The 23,706-nt window shown below is 44.3% G+C and overlaps 1 protein-coding gene across 15 annotated transcripts in view; it reads right to left on the bottom strand.

Moving 5' to 3' along the window:
- Positions 1–1,591: 1,591 nt before the first annotated feature.
- The window catches only part of ANK3 (ankyrin 3), a 347,448-nt gene continuing 325,333 nt past the window's right edge, over positions 1,592–23,706 (bottom strand). For 10 of the 15 annotated variants that reach the window (XM_063406078.1, XM_063406076.1, XM_063406084.1 and 7 more), the window contains 4 exons: positions 21,972–22,644; positions 19,728–20,106; positions 6,044–6,136; positions 1,592–2,997 (listed from right to left, as the gene is read on the bottom strand). In XM_063406078.1, the coding sequence (XP_063262148.1) occupies positions 6,068–6,136; positions 19,728–20,106; positions 21,972–22,644 (1,121 nt within the window). In that variant the 3' untranslated portion in view covers positions 1,592–2,997; positions 6,044–6,067. The other 5 variants (XM_063406091.1, XM_063406085.1, XM_063406077.1 and 2 more) reach the window with 5 other exon arrangements.

Below are 23,706 nucleotides of genomic sequence, written 5' to 3' on the forward strand. Positions count from 1 at the left end.
GTCAGTGCTGGCCCAGGAGAGGCATCTGCCGTGGTCACAGCCTGCTGGGGCACCCCCATGGCAGGGCCATGCTGCAGGAGCACTCTCAGAGCCCCAGGCTGAGCAGCAGCTACTCACCAGAGCTGTCACAGTCGAGACCGAGCTCCCCCGGGCTCGGAGCTGCCACACGAATCACCAGCAGTGGCAGGAGAGCTGTCGAGACTCACCTGCACGCCTCTGCTACCTGCAAAGGCAGCCTCGCCTCTCTGTCTACAGGAAGAGCGCTTCTGCCTGCCACAGCTGCCATTCCAGGGACAGGCACAGCCTTTTTCCACACCAGCACCAGGCAATAACAGGGAACCAGGCAGAGAGGAGCCAAGCAAAACCTTCCTTTTGGATTGAAGTGAGGCTCTTCTACAGCACAGCTCCTGCCTCCCTGCTGGTTGTCACCACAGCTTCCAACTGTACAATCACAGTTAATTTTATACACATATATATACATTTCACAGCATTTACTGAAAACACTTTCTCATCCAGCTGGTCTGCACACTCGAGGGTAGGGAGGGAGGCGTCTGGACGGCGTGGTCTGCAGGATGATCGCTGCTGTCGGACTGTGAACTGCAGGAAGGTGAACTTGTTCTCCTGTGGTGCAAGTGGCACTTGTCCTCCAAACTTTGGCATAAGGACCTGAACCACCAGCACTGTACCAGCAGCGTCCTGACCTACATAAAACATACATTGCACCACAGACCGGCTGCTCAAATGATGCAAACTTCATTTACTGTACTTCTTGAAAAGCCAGTGGCTGTAATAACTCAGAGACACTGACAAACCAACCTGTTACATTCTCCAAGGGCTGTTCATCACAGTCAGGAGAGCTCTGCTGACTGACCCCAGGTGAGGACCAATTCCTGTGGGGATCACCAGATAACAACAAGCAGACTGAGGTGGATCTGTAGCAGAGGTGCTTCCTCAGGTGCCAAAGCTGAGGTGAAATGCCTCATCTTCACGTTGCCTTAAAAGCCAGGTAAAACCAACCCTTGAGCAATGAACTGTATTTACTGCTCCTGAGCAGAAGCCTGCAGTTCAGAGCAGTGTGTGTACTGATGCTGCCTACAAACCTCTGTTTTGGCCACGTTCTTTAAACAGTGCTCTATCACATAAAATACACCGTAATATACAGAAAGTGCATGCAATATACAGGGGATGCACATTTTGGTGTCCTCATGGGCTCTGGGTCTGTTATTGATCTGATACTGAGGAGAAAACTGCTTTTGGTAGTGCTTTTCCTGCCTCTTGGCAGGGCAAAAGAATTTAGAGGAGGTCCAGAGCTCACATGTGCTGGAGAAAGGGCAGCACATACCCCGTTGCACGGGCCCTTTCCCCACATCTCTGATCCAGGGAGTTTTCCTTAGCTCTGCTGGGCATGTGCTGCTGGCTGCTGTTTTCCTGCTGCTGCCCTGACCTGGGGAGAGCCTGTCACACCGGGAAGATGAAGAGGTGGGTGAGACAAAAGAAGCAGAGAGGAAAAGCCGCTGAAAGCCAGGAGCAGATAACTGCTGGCCTTGCAAAGCCTCACATCTGTAGGGACAAGAACACTGCCAAATACACATTATCCAAGAGTTTTAACACAATTTATTTTATGCTTAAATAATCAACTAGATCATCCAGTGTTTGTTGTTTTCATACATATGTAATTAGAGCTATTATCAATGAATGCTGTTTCCATATGAATATAATCAACAAATTAAAGTATTTCACCAAAAACCAAATAAAAATGCCCTTTAAAACACAGCAGCCTTAACAACCTAATATTACACTGCTAGGATGATTACAGATGATTGGCTTACTGAAAGATTCTACATCTTATAGCCAGTACACAATACAGTAATAATTTTACAGCGTGCTGCCAGTCTATTAGCTAATAATTTCTCTTCAGTTCATTTAAAAATATCCCAAACTTGTGCTCCTTAGAGCACCAACCCACTTCTAAAGCTGCAAGCATTACCCCCATTATAAAGCAAGAACAGATAGCACCCCCCTCCCCATAATGCAACTACTGTATATGTTATGGGTCTTAGGTCATTTCATTGAAAAATTGGCAACAGCAACAAATATTAGATGAAGGGCTTTGTGTTTACAGATAAAATCTTATTTTTCATGTTGCGGTATAGTGTTTGCAAAACTGGAAAAGATTTAATCAAAATAAGGTGAAACACATGCATCAAAATATTAGTACTCTGAAGAAAAATTTTCACAGAACTACAGAATTCCTCATTTTGGGAATCATTTAAATTTGCAGCAGATTTTAAAGATTTTTTTAAAATCAAGCTAGCGATTTTGCATATACAAACATTATAATTGCTAATATACAAGAATCTGTGAAGATACACCCAGAATATCCCTGTAGGTGCAGCCATTTGAGACACCTAGCCTGCTCAATGCATTTGCAATATTCTGTTTGTGATTGAAAAGGCAGTGCCTTATCAACATTTATTCTATTTTGTTAGAATTTATACAGTGTTATTTATTTACAGCAAAACTATTGATGTTTAAAAAAGAAACAAATAGTGTTTTATACCCTGACAGTTTGGGTCCAAGAAAAATAAGGCGAGCTGTTGTGGATTTTAGTATTTTTAGTGTCTTTCCATGGTTTGACCATTTCGTCTTCTCACATCCTCTCTGGCCACAGGAATTGATTTCTTTTGAGATGACATCAAACTGCTTGAGAGAAGCTGTTAACAGCATGGCATCTTGGATATATACACTGCATTGGTAACTGCGCACCCTCCAATCCTGTGAATGAACGTGAATTTCCATGCTCTGTAAATTGGCTCATGCTAAATTAATTTTTTTGTTTGGGATTTTTTTTGTTTGTTTTTTTTTCTTTTTGCATAAAAACCATGCGGTTAATGTGGGGAAGCAGCAAACACACGCACACTTTTATAGGTGAATGTTTAATTCCTGTTGATTTTTCTTCCGTGACTGTCCCTCTAGAATACTGGCAGTAAAAGCACACTGTGGAGAAAAAACAGAGAACAAATCATGTCAGAAATATCTTGTTAGAATCACTTTCATGCCTTTCCCTGACTAAACAGAAGTGTAACTGGCACGATGGAATTCTGCAATAGGCTAAATCACAGAGTTTCCAGGTGGGCAGTAACATTAGCTGAGCTCCAGCATGAGGGAAAAATGCAGCTGCAGATGTCCCCACTGCTTGTGAACTGATTTACAAGCATGTTTGCAGCACACTGCATTTCATCACCCCAGACATGGCACCAGCTCATCTGATCCAATGAAGACAAGGAACAGCTTCTTTTGTTGTGGAAGGAACAGCATCGTCTCCAGACACAGAGAGCTGCTGCTTCCACAGCACATTTTTCTTCATTGTGTGCAAGCATCCCCACAGTGATGGAAAACCTGCTCTCCTTGCCTATCCACCTCTGCCAGTTGCTCAGGGAACATGACTGGCAGAGCCAGGAACGCAGTGCCCAGCCTTTAGGACTTGCTGAAGGACAAAAGCGAGGACAAGAGCAGCCTCATCCATCTCCCTCCGGCCTGGCTTGCATGAGCGGCTCAGAGGAGACACGATGCAGCCCCTGCTCTCTCACCCCTCAAACAGCGCCATGCAGATAAGAACAGCGAGCCTGTGACATTTGTTTAGCACAGCAGTGTCTGGCAGCAGAGAGGGCGGGAAGCAGGAGCACAAACACAGCAGCGAGCAGGAGCTGGAAGGCGCGCGGCCCCTGGGCGCAGGGCAGCCTGCTCGGGAGGGAGCGCGGCTGGCGCGGCGCCGGCAGGACTCGGGCTGGCACGGACAGGCCTGGCTACTAATCAGGTCACAGGTCCACACGCACTCCCCAGGAGTGCTTGCAGTCTCCTTCTACGCTCAAGCAATCTGTCCTTGCCCACATCTACAGTTGTCATAAATCTGTCCTGCTGCTAAGAGCTGCCTGCTCCCGTTGCGGCAGTCACGCCAGCTCACACCGTGCTGTCCTGCAGAACTGCACACAAGAGTTCTTGGCTTCTCCTTTCAACCTGTGGGCTTATCTGCAATGGTGACAGGGACATTTTCACAGCAAAACCTAGCAAACATCGTGATCTTTTTCAAACACTCCAAAGAAAAGAACCACCTCTGCCTGCCCAACAGGATTTTTTTTTTTGTCTTTTGTGATTACAAAACAGTTTTTTTATAGGATCCCCTGCCTATGCAAATACATCCACTTCTGCATCCAAATGAAATGTTTTTAACGGACTCTTGACCAGACTCACAATTACTTAGTGCACATTTCGTCATGCTTATCATATCAAAGTTTGGAGCACAGAGATTCATCTTACAGGACAAAGTTTCCCCTGGAGCAAAGGCTCATTATCTAAGGCAGACTCCCCGAGCTCCTCAGGGATTCTAGCATGGAAGACTTGCCTATTGGAAATCACAGGAGAAATGCATCAGCAGTCATGGGAGCAGTCTGGTTCTGAGGAACTCAGGCTCTGGCTTCCTGAAGGTCAGACTCTGTTTCACATATTAGGCAAAGACTGCCTTATTTATGTAATTTCATTTTAAAATGAAATGCTTTTCCCTTATCCCAAGTGTCTTTTGCATCAAACTTGTATGCAGGCAGGCTCTTTAGCTGCATTGGTTATAGATGCCTTCAATGCCTGAATTTACACATTTCTGCTGCTTTGCCCCTGCAGATTGACAGCGGAGCAGCACGGGACCCAACGTGGGACACAATTTCATACAAGCAGTGCCACTGCTTTGGCTTGCTGTACTACCATATCCCCGAGTTTTATAAAGCTGTGTTAAAAGAATCACCTACTTTTTCCAAACAATACATATTTTATGAGTATATTGAGCACCAAACCACATGAAGCTGTATTATTCTATCAGCACACACAAAGGACTCTCTGTAAAAGCAGGAATTCAGGTGGATGCAGTAGGTGCCTGCCAGATACTGAAATCACACCAGCCACCTCACAGAACCTGCTCCTTGGGGCTGGATCCCATAAATCCCTCAGCTAGATCCCACACACTGAGTGCTGTTTGTCTAAATGGTTTACTCACATGCACAGAGCACCTGTAGGGCCAGAAGGCTGTAGGAGCTACCTTACATTGCATCAGCTAGAAGGATCTGGAGACTCAAGAGAGACTCTGCTTCTGCCTGTCCGCTTCCTCACTATCTGGTCTGTTTACCAGGTCCTGTTTACTCTGTTCTTAAATCTTACAGTCAATCCTATACCATATGTACAGTAAAAGGATAATGCACAGTCTTGCACTCCAGAAACTCTTCCTCTGTCCAATTCCTGAAACCCAACGAAGCTAAGAGAAGTTCTGAGCAGAAAAAAGACATGTTCATGGTAAACCTATACACTTGGAGCCATGACTGATGGACCAACATTGACAGACACAGATGGGCTCCTCCCATATTTACAGGCACATCTCTGTGTGACTGTAGCTGTGTCAGCAAGACAAAGCAGCCTCTGGCTTCAGGGTGTTCATCACATCCTTACAGAGTCTCCTGCCTGGGTGTCTTAGTCTGTGCATTTGGATTTAGCTTGGGAAGCCCTTATGACATCAGCTGCTGGCTTGCTACAATCATTACGGCTGGATCACTAAAATTCACAAGAAACAGTTGGTAGGGATTATTTGTTGGCAAATGTTGAGATACTTCACTTACAAGGACTTTGATTGAATAACTGAAATCACACATCTGACAGTGGAAGAAGCATTTCACTCCTCGGTTTGTGTGCAGCTCCTTTACTATTTGTGTTTAAGTTTCCCAGGGTAGAAAGTTCTATGGATTACAAGCGCTAGACACTGTAAAATTCCCAGAAATCTTGCACATGTCTGAGTATTGCCTTGCTTTATTTTCTGAGAAGCAAAGCTTAATTTCTATATGTGAACACAAGGTCATTTTCTGCTTACAAGATCAAGGGCCAGCTATTTGGGTCTGCAGCTGGGAAGCAAAGTCAGAGTAGCAGAGGCAAGCTTTTGTGCAGCCCAGGTGCTGCTCTCCATGCTGGCAAAAGCCTCCAACAAGGGAAGAAAATTAATCACACTGACCGTTCAGTGGTCGGCTTTCGGCTTTCATGAGTAACTTTTCTTCTCCACGTGTCTGACTTCTTTCTTTGTCTTAACCTTATAAGCTTCTCCCTGCTTTAAAGGAAAAGTATAAACATTAACATAGTCTGCAGAGAGCACTCACAGTTGTAAACCAGCTTCCAAAACAGGATACACATTTTGCTGTAACAGGATAAGTAAAAAGCAGTTAAATCACATTAACACTTCATTTCAAAGATACACACAATCTATTTATCCACTCTGCCGAGCTGCAAAAGCACAGGTCTGAAATATCATCTTCAAGTAGAAAACACAGCTCTACCATTTCAGCCTGACCCCTGGGCTGGAGTGCCAGGCTGGCAGTCAGTCCTCAGCAGAGCCCCTGCTGCCAGGGCAGGGGAGCTGGTGCCACTGAGAGGGAAAATCCCCTTTCCCAGCCGTCCTCCTGGGTCAGCCGAACTGGTGAGCATTCCCAGCAGCACTGTGGCTGCTCTCATGATGTTTCACAACATCTGTGCTTTAAAGTGAGCAGGTTAGTAAGGGAATAAAGGGAAGAGGAAGAAAGCCAGCAAAAACCACCACTGAAGCAGCACAGAAGTAAAACCAATGACAGTGACAAGCAGTGCAGGTTTCAGTATCTTAAAAACAGCAAACCTCAAAATAAAGTTCATCTTTGCTCATTAAAAGTAGCTCAATAATCATCTAAAAATAAATTCTCCAGTAATCACAAGCCTCACGCACATCAGAGAAAGGCATCTGTTTATGTGTGGCTATGGGCAGAATTTACCCCTCAGGTGATCTGCATTGATGTATTTGTAACTATTTGTAGTTTCCAACTAATCTAATATAGTGCAGCAAATTGAAAATGTTTACCCCTTGCTGGGCAGGAATTTTTTTCCTTAATAAACAACTAGGAAAGAGGGAATGGAAATAAGTTTGTTTCCATTCTCTTATTTCTGTGACATGTGTCCCTAGCTTTTTAAATTTTTTTAATTGCCAGAAAATAAAGGGCATTTGTTACCTTCCTTTCTGAATCTGTTTTCACTCAGACAAGAATTTCATTAGCCCCAATGACAGTTTTACTTGAGCAGAGATGTCTGAGGCCATGTGCTGGGCAGAAGGCATGAGCTCCTCTGAGGCCATTTGTTTCCAGGCAAAGCCGTTCCCCCAAGGCCTCCTTGGGGCAGATGACAGCTGAGGCACAGCCTGCCCACTCCTGCCCCTGTCACCAAAGCCCCTTCCAGGAGGGGCTGGGTGTGCTGCCACACAATAGTCCCACTCTTCCCACTGCCAGTGTGATAAAGCTGGGCATAGTCCAGGCCTGCAGAAAGCTTCCAGTTTTGATCACCAGGGAAAAAATCCTGTCTTGGTGCTTGCTTGTAAAGGATACCATTGCTTGGGTATGTTCCTGTTGACCCTGCAAACCCTCAGTCACCAGCACCAGGGTGAGTGAGAGGCCACCGGGATCAGACTGCAGCTCATTCCTTTGGGCTGTGGAAAGGCCACACAATCCACCTACAGCTGTAGGGCACAGGGCAAGGGCTTAACCAAACACACAGCTCAGCTTGATGGCACAAAGGAGGCCCCAAACCCATGGCTGAGACCTGCTGCCTGTTTTACAGAAATAGACCTTGATGCCCTGTGCCGACAGAATTCGGCCGGGCCCTCTTGATCCCAACACACAACTTGCCAATAACTGCAAGCACCGCACTTTTTGCCAAGGCCTCTTGTTAAATGCAAACCTCCAGCCCTTTAGCAGCACTTTCTAGCAGTCAACACAACCCTCTGCGCCTACTGTTATTTCCTGGTAGTCCCCGTTGCATTACCATTTCACCAACTTTCCTCTCGTGGGGGATAACAACACGTCTCACTACCTTCCGGGTGATCTGTGGGAAGCAATACACGAAAAGGATCGATTTTTTTTATCCTAGATTCTAAAGGGAGAAAGTATGTTAAAAGAAGTTACTTGAATGCAAAGACTCAGAGCAGTGATGTAATTCATCATTACTTTTCTCGTGATGACGTTGCCTTCCTCGTCCGTAAACTGTTCCTCTGTTACAGATTCACCAGGAATGTTTTTTGCTTCCTCACCCTAAAGAACGTGTCATAAGATTAGCAATAGAGCCTATATTCTGTCAAACCCACACATATTTCCACACCAATCCAAGCAACAAGCACATGCTAGCTTCAACTTTATGTAACAGTTTGCTTTATGCCACACAAACTGTATGAAAGCCTCGTTCATTTAGCAATGCTGATACTTATGCATTTATTTTACAAAATGTTTCTTTAAAGCCTGTAGGGAGCTTCTAGCACACTGCTCTTATTAACTAAAGCATGTCAGGAAACTCTCTGGGCAACAATATCGACTGGTCAGTCTGAGTCCTGTGAGACATCCCTTAGCTTTTCACAGCTTCTCAGTGCCTGGCGCATGCAGAAACATGGTCTAACATGGGGGAAATCTGGGACTTAAAAAGACAGCTCTGCCTATAGCTTGCTAAACATGAGGGCTTAAACACAAAGAAGCCAGACAGGACTTTCCAGCACTCACAAAACGAAGGAAGTTATCTTACGTGACACTTTGCCCGGCCCAGTGCCACCGAGCCGAGGAGCCTGGGCAGCCTGGTCCATGACTTACTGAGATCAGCAGCACTCCAGCCATCCCTTCTTGTAGTACCAGCAATTTACAGGACCAGTGTAAATAAATGTAAAAGCAATTTCCTAGCTGCTGTGCCAGTGACTTCATTCCGCTTAACGGAACTACAGCTCAAATCATAAATAAATGACATTACTTTAGAGCCTGAGCCTAGCTGGCAGTCGTGAACTTATGTTCCAAAAGAACTTTGCTAACTTTACCTCACAAAGTCAAATTTCCAAATCTGGGTGCTGAAGCAAGCACTGCTTTTGATGCTTCAAAAATATCCATTGTCTGTGCTTCTATCTTTCATGTAAGTAAGGCAAACATAAGGATAATGTAGCTGGCCCACATATGAAGAATTTCCACTTGTAAATGAATAATGTAAACAAACAAAAAAATCCTTCGAACTTTTCTTCTCCCCTCACTCTTAACCTACTATGGAAAAACTACAAGTAGAGGGAGGAAGCAGAAAGAAAACATTGTACAAAACACATTATAACAATATTAATTACAAAGTAATATTTGAAAAGAGACTATTACAGCTTTTGTGATGCTTCTATGTACTGAACAGCACAGGGCAAATACAGTTTCTGTTTACTGTGGTCTATACACTACATAGTTGTCTACATAAGCTCCTGGCACTGCTTTATAAAACAGATACAGTGATGCCATGTGTATTTTTTAAAAACCATTTTTCCTACTAATGCAGCTTTTTCAAGATGTACATTGTAACATTGGGATTGTGTATTAGCTATTTCTAAGCTCTAAGCAAAACAAACCTTTGCTTTTGTTTACAAGCCATTTGTGGTCTTTTCTAGCCAAGCTTTCCCATTTTCCTTGCCTGGGGAGAACGGCAGCAGGTGGGAGCCGGGGGAAGTACTGCAGAGCAGAGCCCCCGGCCGTGTTTGTTGTTTTTCATAAGTACAGAATTTCTGCTGGTTTTGCTTTGAACGTTGTATTGAAGTCACCACTTGATAACTAAGCAATGGAACAGTTTCAGACATTTCACACGTATTTTTTCCCAGTCTTTCACAGACTGTTAGCAAATTGTACGACTTGCTGGACTTTGGTGCTTCAGGAAGCCTTGCCAAGAGAAGGACAGGCTCCACAGGCCAGGTGGATTCCACTGCATGGGGACACAGGGATGAGGTCCTGTGCCTGAGACACGCCCAGCTGAGGTGCCCAGGCCAGGGAACGCTGGCGTCCCCACAAAAGCACAGCAGAACAAACAGCCACTGAAGCCTTCAGATGGGGCCTGGAAAGCTCATTCCCCAGAAGGAGAAAGGACACACCTGCCTAAGCGCTGCAGCAGGCTGCGTGCAGGAGGAGGGAGGCGCGAGGCCGGTCCCTGCGGCCAGCGGGGCCCAGCGGCAGCTGCTGCTCCCTGCTCACCAGCAAAGGGATGGAGTGCTGCGAGGCAGGGCCGGGCACTGGTACAGGGTTTGGGAACTGAAACCTGCAGGGTTTCCCACTCACAAAGAGATGGAGGGGGGAGACTGATTGTGGAGGCTTCACACTTTAATCAGATGCAGAGCAGATGGGGAACTAGCTGCACAGTTTATTTCCTGGCTTCCACGTGTGGGTTCAGAGACTCCCCATTGGACTCCTACAGTGTACCCCAAGGAGGGAACGCTGGCACAGACATCCCATGGAGCACAGAGGAATGGAAAGGTTCCCTCTCATGAGTAGGATCTCCAAAGCCACTACAATAAAACCCATGAAAACCAGAAATAAAGCAACATGGCCAGTAACAAGGTCACCAGACTACTTGGCACACCAACACCACTTATGTGTAGTCGTTCTTTGACTCCTTACTGCAGCTACGAGTTATCCCTTAAAACAACCTAGTGAGAATTACTGTGTTCAGCTTCAAATGAAATGAAGAGTGTATTGCTGCACTGAAGGATGTCTCCTGAAAGAAAATGCAGTTTTTTAAAGGTGTGGTGAATCTTGGGCTTTAATTAACTACGTGGTCCTTTAAGCACAATTTAAGGATAAATGCTGTAAATACTCAGCAGTCAGTGCACATGAAATCCAGCTTTCACAATTGTCTTGCTGGTGGGTAGTTAAACAAATTGCAGGAGGGCTCACAACTGGCAGGAGGTAGATCTGATTTACTGACTTATCTAATCCTATGCAGTTATAAAGATGGATATTTGCTATGAAAAAAACTCCTACCCACTGGCAGTTTTAGTTGTAAGAGCTCAAACCAGCATTGGGTTAGAATGGCACTTAAGATGACCTTGTCAACAAAAGCTGTTTTTAAACACAAAGCTGGTGCATCTGCGTCACAGCTAAAGAATAAAATTCTTTCTGCTGCATCATACTTATGTGGGCTTCATTTTACCCTTGACCAGTCAAAATCACTGTCACAATACCAAAAGCTTTAGAAAGGCAGGGAGAAAACTTAATACCGTGATTACTGGAAGCCCAGTTATATCCCTGGGACTAAAGCATACAAAGGCTGCAGTCTGCAAGCCTCAGCCCCAGAACATGCCAGGAAGCTTTGCAAAGCAGAGTGCTTTAATGTCACCCTGCTCGCTGGAGTGTAGTCCTGCCCAAACCAGCTGGTATCCTCTCTCTGCTGCTCTCCAGTGCAGGAGAAGCAAAGAGCAATTTTCTCTAAGTCTTCTGCCAGCTCCAGTGATTTTCTTAACAGTTATTTGCAGATTATGGGTGTTCCCAGGGACCTCCAGATAAACGGAGTTATACAGTCAGTGCTGCAGTGTTGTGCCAAAGTTCACTGTAGATTTGTCAGAGCTCTGGTTCTCTTTCATGTTTGTTTTGTTACTAGAGGGATAATAGTCCCTTTTATTCCTCTCATACATCTAGTGTTGTTGTAACAGTGCAGAAAAAAGGTGCAGCTGGATGCATCTTACCCACGTGGATAAAAAGGAATTTAAAAGCAGGCGGAAATAAGCAAGCTGGAAAGATCCTAAGTGTTTAATTTTGCCGAAGACCAGAGGCAATGCTGCAGTGGGAACAGGAGCTGCACAGAGCGCTCAGCCCTCTTCCCTCACTGGCCTAAGCCAGCATCAGGACATAATCCCTTCAGTCTCGAGATCACATTCTTGTAATGCATGAACAGCAGCTGCGCCTCAGTCTCCTTGGGGTCTCGAGCCTCTGTGGCAGCAGCAGGAGAAACAAACATATTTCATTAAGGTCATTTTCATTAGTGAGTTCTGCCTACTCAGGGAGACCTTGTTAATCAGATGCCACAACTCTCTGCCTGCGCCCACGCTGAGTCTGTAGTTGCTTGTTTGCAGATGTATTGCTAAAGCCACGGGAGGGGGAGAAAAATCCCAACAAAACAACAGGCAAGGCACAGAGACCTGAGACTGAACAGTGCTGCAAATGGGACAGAGTACAGTCCACCAGTGGGAGCTGGGGCACAGGTCTGGTGCATGGGACATGGAGGACAACGTGATGAACATGCCTAGAACAGCACTTGTAGTCTGATTTACTCCACATTATCTTACTGAGCTGGCAGTGCCAACTCTCACGGGGCAGGACAGGGAGAGGGCACTTACCTGCAGCTCTCCCAGCCAGCCAGAGACTGCAGTGAGATGCTGTGCCCAACTGAATACACAAAAGGAAATGCTTCCCATTTTCCTCACACAGGGCACAGGCACTTAATTCTTATCACCTACAGGATGGCCACATTTCATTTTCCATGAATAAGCTTCCCCTGAATAGCAAGAGCATGGAGGCTGCTGGCTCTAGCTTTGACTAACTGCTGCTCAGGCCACTTCTCCCATGCAGGTGAACCCAACCCTCCACGATCTGTAATGGGGGATTTCATGGGCAACATGCATGGAAAGGGACAAATTTCAATAAAAACTGGCAAGATACTAAATGACATCAGATTTGAATAACCACTGCTTAGAAATATATTCTATTTTCCATTACATTCTACCATAAACCTTTTGGCAAGACTCTTACTAAAACAGCTTTAGCCAAAAATTTGTATCCATGAAAGATTTAACAACCTCTGAAAAAGCATGAAAAATTACACACTGATTCCTGCCGTGGCTGAATAACAGGAGCTTTGGATCAGGCTTTGAATGTCCACATTGTGGCAAGCACTCTTATTTTCCCCTTGTGTGCTAATTGCTCACATTCTTGCACTACCATAAACCCATTTCTTTTGCAATGCCCCAGCCCATCAATCCACCATGTGAACACACGAGGGGAAAGGAAGAAAAACAAAAACATCTGCACTACCTTGAGGTTAGAATAAGATCCTATTACATGTGGAAATGGGCATCAGTCCCTGCTTGTCTGGTTTTATGGGCTCAGCCCTCTGAAGTGCTAAATCTCATGGGAATGAGTCCTGGGCACTTGATAGGACTCAGCTCTTGGACTGCTGGGAAAATACCTCTGTGGGAGAGAAAAGCCTTTCCCCATATTTGGGCCAGGACAGAGAACTAAGGTAGCAGTTAAACGGAAGTAAATAGTGTTGGCAATACTGCATAATAGCACGGAAAGGAAAAACAAGTTGGGAAAGAAGAGCAAAGGTAATGAAGCAATCCAGCCCTGAATGTACCTGTGGAGGCACATGGCAAAGCCTGTTTTCCACAGAACTCAATTTATCCTCAAGGTTTTGGTGCCAGCAAACTTTATGCCTGCAGGCTGCGTGAGTACCTCTGTTGCCTTAAATGCAACATGCAGGCAGTAATGAATACTAGGAAGAGCAATGAATATTAGGAAAATTTTTTACTGTGAGGACGGTGAGACACAGGTTGCCCAGAGAAACTGAGGATGACCCATCCATGCAATGTTCAAGGCCAGGCAGGATGGGGCTCTGAGCATCCTGGTCCACTGGTAGGTGACCTTGCCGATGCCACAGGGTTAGAATTGGACAATCTTTTATGTCCCTTCCAACCCAAGCAATTCTATGATCCTATTAATACAGGCTACAGTAAAACAACAGAGTTCCCTCTTGCAGTTCTGCTCAGTGGAGGCTCCAAGCACAGCCTCATTCCCTCCCCACTGCTGCTGGACACAGGCTGGCTGTGGGTTTGGCCACACTTTGGCAGGCACTGAGGCACTGGCAGGTGAGAACCTGCTGCTCCCAGCCACTGCTCGGGGCCCTGCAGCAGCAATGTGAGTTATCCTCCCTCTGCAGGCTGCGAGCACTGCTCCAGGCCCCTCAGCACTACCTCCTGAGAGCTCTTCCCTGAGCCGGGAGCTGTACCTCAGCTTGTGCATGCTCTCACACTGATTTCAGTTCACCCAAAGTGAACCTCTGCTCACTCCTGGGAACGTGCAGAAAAATGTCCAGGTCCCTACCAATGTTAAATCTTGTTTTTTCCATTTCATACCACCATTTCATGAACTTTACATGATCAAAATGGGTACTTCCAATATCAAATTCTTTCTCTAAAATGCCTGATGATTGTTACTCTCAAACTTTCTCTTGTTCTGTTTTGAGCTTGTCTTAAGATGCAGAGCGGGGGATAAAAAAAGAAGCTATAAATGATCAGAAAATAACTGAAGAATCACATGTATTTTCTAATCAAGAGACAGGTACAGCTCTAATCCAGCTGAGATCAGACACGTTTCCAACAGCGCAGGTTCAGCCGCCTCCACTCGCCATGCACACCCTTCCCACAGGGCCTGCAGATTCCAACACTAAATATGCTGCTTTACCATGGCTCTGTTGAAAGTTCTACCCCAAACCACCACATTTAAAACCAATTTTCTGTGCCTTTCTCTAAACACAGGGGCTGTAAGAGAGAGAGCAAGAGAAAGCTGCCTTTGACACGCTTTCCCCTTCTCTACTCCGACATTTCCTGACTGCAAACCAGCAGACACCAGAATAGTTCAGACATAAATTGGGTGGGGGCCCTCAGCCACAGGCCAACTGTGCAGCCTTTGAACCTGCAGCACACTGACACTTGTGTGTTACCAGAGACTCCTGCGGCACTGGAGGGGCTGTGACAGCCCATGAAAACAGAAACCACATTCCCAACCCTGAGCAGCCACGGCTCGTCTGCAGGGGGAATTAGTGAGGAAGAGTGTTGTGGTTTAACCTTAAACCACAGCACAGGGTTAGACCCTGACAGGCCCAGGGCCCTTCAGGGAAGGCAGCAGCTTCTGCCTGGACAGACGGGGGATCGGGCAAAACATTCATCTCTGCTGAGCTCAGTTTTGCTGTTCCTGTCCTGTCCCGCACGGAAGCACGATGGGTGTACTGAAGGAATTCATGGTGAAGGCATCCAGAAAGTCACCCTTCCTGTTCCAAAAGCATCTGCACCTTGGACTGTTTGGCAGCTGTGCAGAGCAGCCTTCCTGCCACCCACGTTACACAAAAGGTGCAGACTCCTCTCCACAAAGGACGCAAGCAACAGTGATACGGATATGTGCAATTGAAATGTCACAATTTATTCCTAAAGTAACAATTACAGCTTAGGCAAACTGCACTGGTGCTGTAACAGCACTAAGATGCCCTGCTGCTTTTCTTCAGGGCTTGACTACATGATTTTCTAATAAGAATCTAATAAATCCTGTAAGTTACTGGGGAATTACATAATAGTTTATGATAGAGACTTATTTTCTCATGCTCTATATTGCAGGAAAATAATGTCATACTGTATGACCACATAAAAAATATTGTAAGGGCAAATACAATTACTTGTATGATTGTTATCAGTATATATAGCATATTGTGCTGTAAGTAAAGGCCATCTATAAATAAATATACTAAATAGAGCCTACTGAAGGCAGACTTTTATTAACTTTGGGAGATTTAAAATCAGGATCATTTGCTGTCATGAGAAAGTTTTCCAGAACTCATTAAGCACTTAGGACCACAAGCTTCAACCAGAGTACGTGCCTCATACTTTCCTATATCCCACTCATATATTCCTGCAAATGTTTAACTCGCAACTCAGAATTTTTTTAAGACAACAGAAAAAAAACCAAAAAAAGAAGATTGTTACCCATCTTTCTCAGTGGCTCGTATTTGTTCTACAGGAGACCAACATGCTGCATCTAGCTGCAGTCTTTAGGATGCCATGCACAGCAGTGGCAGGGAAGGACACACAGCACTCCATGCAGCACAGTTGTTTCCCAACACCCATAAACCTGTGTTAAAGCAAGGAAAGGCAACCTAGCACTGGATTATAAATCCATACTGGGCATGGAAAGCACACTACCACAGGGCCTCCAGTATGCCAAAAGTGACGTTGTGACACAGCAGACCAAGCCCACGTTCATGCCAATGTCACCCCAAGAAAGCAATCACAAGGTACCTTCAGAATCAACCGCCGCCGGTAAACTCTCGTAGTAATTCTCTGCTCCTCACCTGAGCTTGAATCACTCTCAATCTCACTGTCACTGTCACTACATTCCTAATAAACGCAGTTTTAGTACATTTGAACAGCACATTTGCAAGACAGAACATGCTGATCAGGACTAGGAGAAAAAAACAGAGGTTATCACGGACAGTGTTTTCCCTGTCTCTGTTGTGTATTTAATGACTCGCAGTTCCACTGCTAAAGTACATGATGGAGGAGGCCTTTGTGCTCCTTGGCATGCTGTAACCTGGTAATTACACCAGCTAGGGAACATCTCAGCAGCTCTCAAGTCCCAGAAAATGGTATTTGGAATGCATCTGACCTGTGAAATTTCAAAACCTTATGTAATTATTTTAAATTTTACGTGAAAAAAACCCCTAAACCTTGTCATAATTTTTTTCTCCTAAAAATATTTTTTTCAAACAAGCTTTATGGTTTCACAGGGTATGGGAAGTGAATTCCCTAATGCAGAAAAAAGAAGAAGACAGCCACACAGAAAGATTCAGTGGAGCACCTCCACACAGAATGTTACAAAAGGCCTCCTGAAGAACTTCTCCACGTCAATGCCTTTCCTGCTCAGTATTTATCTGCTTTTATAAGTGGCAGTGTGAAGCACAATCATTCTGCATTTTTTCCAGAAGGGAGCTTTTAGAGCTCAGCTCAGGGGGCACTGCCCAGTGCTTAGGTATTGCAGCTACACACAGGGGTCTACCCTGTCCTGGCACCCTCTGCCAGCCCCAGCGTTTTCCCCTCCAAACCCCAGGAGCTCAGCTTTGGGGCTGAGCAGCTCCGTGTGCACGTGCCTGACAAAGGGCTTCCCACCTCTGTGTGGGACAGACACAGGGCAGAGACCCCTCTCCTGTGATATTTGGCCGAACCAAACCTTTCCTGAACAGAGAAATTTGAAAATTTCCTCTGTGTTTTACTCAATGGCAGCCAGAAACTGATTCTAAAATCATGGATAGTGGATATTGTGGACTGCATATCTCTTTCTCTTCCTGAATCTGGCCCAAGATGTCCTAAACAAGAAGCAATTCTCAGAAATTATGTGCAAAATAAGAGTGGGCATAGGTGGGTGGAGGAGAAAAAGAACTATATAACAAAAAGCATTTAGGGCAGGATGACAGAATTCATCTGCAGTCCTCTGGCACTAGTCAAATATAGATACAAAAAATTATAAACCAATCCTCTCCTGAAGAAGTAACAAGAAAGCAGAAGCTTTCCAGAGGGCACAAAGGCTTTAGAGGAAGAGTTATTTTTAATAAACAGCTCTAAGTGGTTTATTTGTGATGGAATTCTGACACTGAGAGTCACCTTGGCCATGTGCTGGACATCATCCTCTTTGGAATAACAGAGCAATTGTGCTGTGTTCTTCTCATTTAAAAAGATCACTGGGATCTGATGCTTGAGCATTCGTAGAGAATTTTATGACCTACACCATCACTGCAATGCTTTTGTAACTGTTTACGTGGACTTGGGATGAGGCCAAGGATTTGTTTCATCCACATCACCAGGCGTCAGACCAGTACCAATTGTCTGAGTTTCTCTCTTGGTGCAAACTCTGTGCCAAAACTCTGCTGCAGCCCTTCTCCTGCAGGGGGGTGACTATTGCTTCCAGGCTCTTTCCAAATGGGTCACAGATAAAAATATCTTACTTTGGCAAGTAGTTTGAGTTTGTTCCCACTTTCTCTCCACTGAAGTAAATCTGTTTCTTCCATACTTTCCTCTTTATGGAGCCATTTCTGAAGAATGCCTTGCAGAAAGGCTGCAGTTGAAACTTCCTTTCTGTTTTTTCATGACAGTATGTGAAGTGTCTCACCATGAATCCAACTGTGTTACTAATTAAACTTATTGAATTCAAATTAGATTAGAAGGCATTATTGGAGAAATATCAACAAGATAATAGAAGCAGTTCTTGTCATTCTAACAGATGCTAGTTTCTCACCCATTCGGGCTTTGTGAGAGACCCATATTTTGAAATGACATTATTTTCTGATACCAGTTTATTCAAAGATCATGCCTATAAAAAGACTTGTTATTTAGTAGATAAGATGATCAGCCTTTACCAATAAAGCAAAGTAGTGCAGAGAGCACGCCTCAGAAAAGCACTTGTTTATTCTTCCCAATCCAGATGGGCTATCCAACAGTGAAGAGCACACAGAGGTGGGTGACAAGCTCTCTTCCCACAGATGGGAATGCAGAGGGGGGTGCAGCGTGTCAGCACACCCTCAGCACGTCACAGAGTGCATCTCCCCTCACTCCTGCTTCAATCAGAGCACGGCACCCCCGGGCTGAGGCCTGCCCCAAAGCCTACAGCACTGAGGAACGCTGCCATCTGCCTTTAACCGCCTTTGAAGACTGCAAAGGCTCCTACTTACACTTTTAAAGTATTCCAGTAATTAGCAAACATTAGGAAAGATCTCACTGTGTCACGAAGCAATAACAAGATAATAACAATCATATGCTGCATAACTGCTGAAACTGATTACGTTACCATCTAATAAAAGAGTTCTTGGTTGTATAATCAAAAGAACAGTTTCAAATGAACTAATTTAAACCTGAATGATTTACTGCAGCCCACCACAGCCAACATTTTTATTGTGCTACAATAAAAAAAAAATCTGTATCATGTAGAAACAATTCCACTGAAATATCTTGCTTAAAAAAGTTATAATCTCCTCCTGTATTACACCCAAGAAAAGACAATCTCAGCAGAGAGGGGAATGTAGAAGAAAGTCTGCAATTCCCCTTTTCAGCCTGGTTCCCTGCTGGCCCTGAGGTCTATTCTGTGGCAATCCTCCCACTGCTGGGGTGTGAGGTGCACGCAGCTACTGGGCTAAGAGCCATTCTTTGAGTCAACTCTCCTTCTAAGCTTCTGGTAAATAAATAGAAGCAACTGAGAAAGCTATCAAAATCTTCATTGTCAGAACGCAACTTATAACTGGGGTTCTGCAGTTAAGGCTGTATGAGTCAGGCAAGGTGGAAAGAGAGGGAGGGGAGCCCCTTGGCAGCACTTCAAGGAGAAAGAACCACCACCTGGAAAAATGCTTTACACATTTAGAAATCTTTTTATTCATCTTGGCTGGATGATGGACTCTGAAGTTGGGATGAACAAAGCCTTAAAAAAACCAAACCATAAGGAGGAGATTAAATATCACCCAAAATTTAATTTTCTGCAAATTAAGAGAGTAGGAAAAAAAAAAAAAAAAAAAAAAAAAAAAAAAAAAAAAGAAGGCAGGAAGTTTTGGGGACAAATAGCAGGACAGAGCCTGAAGGGTCTCTATGTGTCTTCGCTCCTGCCATTTGCTCCAATGTCACAGGAAAAGTGGGAAACCAGTGGCAACACGTCAGTGGAAACAGATGGAGGACAGCTGAGCGGTTTGGCACTGTTTGCACAGGTGGTGTGTCATGGCAGGGAAGGGCCTGCTCCCCAGTGATACGGGACAGCATTCCCAGAAGCTGCTCTAACCTCTTCCAGGGCTCGGGGCCAGGCAGGGAGGGGATTATGCAGCCCTTCTTGGCTCCTCTGCCTGTCCTGACTCCACCCCATTCCATTCACAACACAAAAATTTCCAATAGATTCCATTTTTCTCAATTCAGTAATAAACTGAAGAGGCATAAAGAAGGATAAGAAAAACCCCTAACCCTGTCACAAACAACATTACAAGCCATACAAAAGAATTTGTCAACCAATATGTCAAACAACAGGGACTCCTCACACTGTTAATTATTACAGGACGTACTGTACCTTCTGTTCAGACATTACTGCTCCCTCCTCCTCTTGGATGCTTGCTCTTGGCTTGCCATCCTCAGAAGTACTCCAACCCATCTTCTTCACACTGACAGGCACAGATGTTTTGCTGCCTTCTGTTGTTGGCTTGCTGGTCTCTTCCAAAGATTTCTGATATGCTGTTGATGATAATGTTTGCTCATCAGTACCAGTTGAGATCTGGGACTTTGTTTTCAGGACTTCTTTGTCACTGTGTTTTCCCACATCATTTAAAGCTTCCTGGATGTAGGATTTAGTTTTTGCCTCTGACGTGGACTCGGATAGGCTTCCATTTGTTTCTGGCTTCGCTACTTCTCCTTTGACATATGAGGTAACAGAATCCCGACATTGGTCCGAACTACAAGAAAAAGAGAAAGGAACAGACAGCTGTTCAGGGCTTAAATCACAGGCAGAAGGGCAAAGCACCAAGCCTCTTACTGAGCCTTCAGTCTGAGCCCATACGTTTCACACAGAGAAAAGTAAAATTTTTAGACTCCACTTGCAAACATCAATCTATTTAATAACCTTGTCCTCTGCATCGTGGCGTCATTCCAGAAGCAATGAAAATACAGTGGACACTGGAAACAAGGCCAAATGTTTTATGTTAATCTCCTTTCACTTGGTGAGGGGAAGAAAAAAAGAAAAAAAATACCAGTTCTCTTGTATAATCATGAGCTAAAGCCTCGAGGCAGTAATTTTCAAGCCAGTCTCTAATCAAAGAGGTGATGAAAGTATCTGTTACCATGCAACTACCAGTTATTTCTCCCCCAAAGTACAATATCTGTACTCCAGATAGGTCTTGCCTTTTAAAAAGTACGGTTATCTGCAAATAAGTCCTTAGATACTGCAAAGTCTCAGTAATAGGCAGTGCCAAAGGCAAGGAAGGTTAGTAAAATATAGAAAGTTGACCAGAATTTAGCCTCAGATTACTTATGGAGAGGTTTCACCCACACTACTCATAAACAGTTTTCTTTTTCTTTGTATTTTTGCTCACTTTCTTTTAAACACTATGTGTAATGTAGACATATGAAAATATGCCAGCTGTTTGCTGGCAAAACTCTTATAAAAGACAGCAAAGTGAAGTCATCTAGCTAGAAATTGGTGTCTCCTTAAGGAAGCCCTCTATTTTACTAATTTAACACAACATAAAATCAGAATAACACTTGCTTAACAACAGGAATTACATCAGTAGTGGTTCAAGTGCTTTACAATCTTGAAAGACAATGAATTTGCTGAAATCAATGACCAAATTCCCACTGGATTTGCTAAGAGAGTATCCAATGCTACCTTGAACCTTAGAACATCCTGAGTCAAAGATGCAGAGGATGTAAACTGATTCACAGATAAATGACCACTGCTCAGATAATCACTCTGTGCTGATTTATAGCTCCTGCAGACCTGGCTCCTTCAATTAGTGATGGCAGGAACCCCTTGCCCCATGGGCACCAGTAGGACTGAACAGGACAACACATATTGAAAATGCTGAAAGCTTAAGGAGGTCCAAGGGCAGGCTGGAAAAGCTCGTACCAGAGGAATGCACTGAGGATAAATATAGAGAAAGCATCCCTCTCAGCAGGTCATTATGTCAAAGACAAGTGGAGCTTGGGAGAGTGCAGGGGAAAACAGCACATACATCACTCTCCTTCCTCTGCAGTCACTGCTGTGAGACAACGTACAGGACTAGGGTTTAGCATCACCATTCTCACCTTCTTATGCCTCATAATTCATCTTTTAAAAACTAGTAAATTAGCATGACATAATACACTTGAATTAAGTGTTATAAAAAGTTCAAACATTGGCTTAAAAAGTGATGATTATCCGAGGGAAGGCAAAGAGATGCAAAGGGAAAGGATGACTGCTATAAAGGTGCTCAAAAATAAGAATAATGTAGAATCGTGGTCTCAGATAATGTTCTTGTTTCCAGCTACATCTATGCACCACTGAGATGACTTATAAATAGAAATACACAAGACAAAGAACGTGAAAAGAAATATTACTTCCTAAAGATAATATGAAATGCTTCTCAAATGCTTCATTCATATCGAGAATGAAACCTGATGAACACACTAAAGACAGATATATCTGAGGCCAAATCAAGTTTTGTTCCTTTAAATGTGTATCTAAGCATACAGACATGCTCCCAGAGGGCAGAGAGCAGCAGCCTGGTGGCAGACCCAGCGTGGGGAGCCTGCTGACACCCACGCTGCAGCACAGGGTGCTCACCTCTCGTCCAGGCGATCCAGCAGGCTGCCGCCTATCCTGCGCCCCGACGTCGGTGCCTCGGAGACGCTGGAGGAGTCAGGCTGCCAACCTGCAATTGAAGACATTTCGCGTTCTGCTTGTTGAACCCCTTTAAGAATTGACCACACTCTTTCTTCCGTCATCTCCTCAGACTCAGCTCCTTCTTCCAGATGAATGTCCTCAAACAGAGACTTAAATTTTTCTGCCGTCATCTCCTCATCAGAACCAGACTTTTCTCTCTCGGGCTGTTCAGTCCTCACTCCTCTTTTACTAGTCTCTTCACTCTGCCTTTGTTTAGCATCTTTGGATATCCCGCCATAACTACCGAGATACCGCGGAAAATCTTTAAGGTCCACTTCCTCCAACTGGCTCTCGCCTACGGAAATACCTCTGGGTGTTCCTTCTCTAGGCACTGAGAAATCAACTCTGCTGTCATCCAGTGAGGTGTCCTCTTCAGCCACCACTGGCGGTGCTGCTGCTGTACCATCTACGTGTCCCTGGGAGGTCACTAACACGTCACTCAGTCTACTGGGAGTTCTAAGGGGTGACTCTAGGCTAGAGGTGTCGCTAAGGAAATCGTCCTGCTGGAAGGGGGTGGGCGGCACGAAGCGCAACCCAGTGGGAGTTTCCAGTTCCACTTGAATGGAGGGATAACCTAAGGAAGACAGCACATTTGGACTGACTGGGATGAAGCATGGAGCAACAAATAAGCAAATGCCAAATGATTCATGGGTTACATAAAGTATGAAACATATGAGGAGGTGCAAGTGTGTCAGAACCAATGCAGTTCTGATAGATTTTGTTACTTTGTCCTAAAGAGATAGAACAAAGAATGAGTACTGCCAGTGAATATTACAGTGAAGCCAGTACTTCTATTTTTTTAATAGTCCGTCAATTTTCAGCAATTGCACGTGCAGCCATTTTAAACATTTTCAAGCTATAGCAGATTGTCTTACGGGCATGCAATAAATCAAATGTGGACAAGGGTGGTTGTCCCTTTATATACAAGACAATCTCTTGCAGCCATATTGTGTAAATCTTTATTTCCAAGCTTTTATTTATCTTTTTTTTTTAAATTTGGAAGTTTAATGAACAGATTTTAAAGACAGCAGTAGGTCATAACACAGGACAGCCACTTTTTTGTCGGCAGGTATTCTTTCTAAAACAGGTCCACATTTTTAATATGATTTTATATAAAAATACACAATACCAGAAATACAGTGTTACTAACATATACCTCCAATTTAACCACAGAGTACAAGAATGGACGAGCTGAAGAATGAAGAAGAGAAATGGATCCTAATGAGGATACTAAAAGGTAGTAGTTCTGAATACACAGCAGGAGAAAACTAAAGTAAAGAAGTTAACGAAGGGATAAAAGAACAAAAACACAACAAGGGAGAGCTATATGAATATTTCAGGTACAGTGAAGTTATACGGGTGAGAAGACTGTGGTGAGTAAGGAGATCTTGGTGATCTTGAAGATTGAGGTGATCTCGGTGACATTGGTACAATCAGATACACTGATTAAATAAAGAGAAAAGAAAAATCGATGAAAACATTAAGAAAAAAAAACATACAAAAGGATTAAACTGAATATACACACAAAAAATGGCAACGAAACCTTAAGTCTGCATTCTGGCAAATGAGGTTGGGCAACCTAGGAAAGGAAAAAAACACATGCTGTGTGGTTAACTGGACATTGTGCTGCCTGCAA

This window comes from Prinia subflava, chromosome 9 (assembly GCF_021018805.1).
Source record: "Prinia subflava isolate CZ2003 ecotype Zambia chromosome 9, Cam_Psub_1.2, whole genome shotgun sequence".
NCBI lineage: Eukaryota > Metazoa > Chordata > Aves > Passeriformes > Cisticolidae > Prinia > Prinia subflava.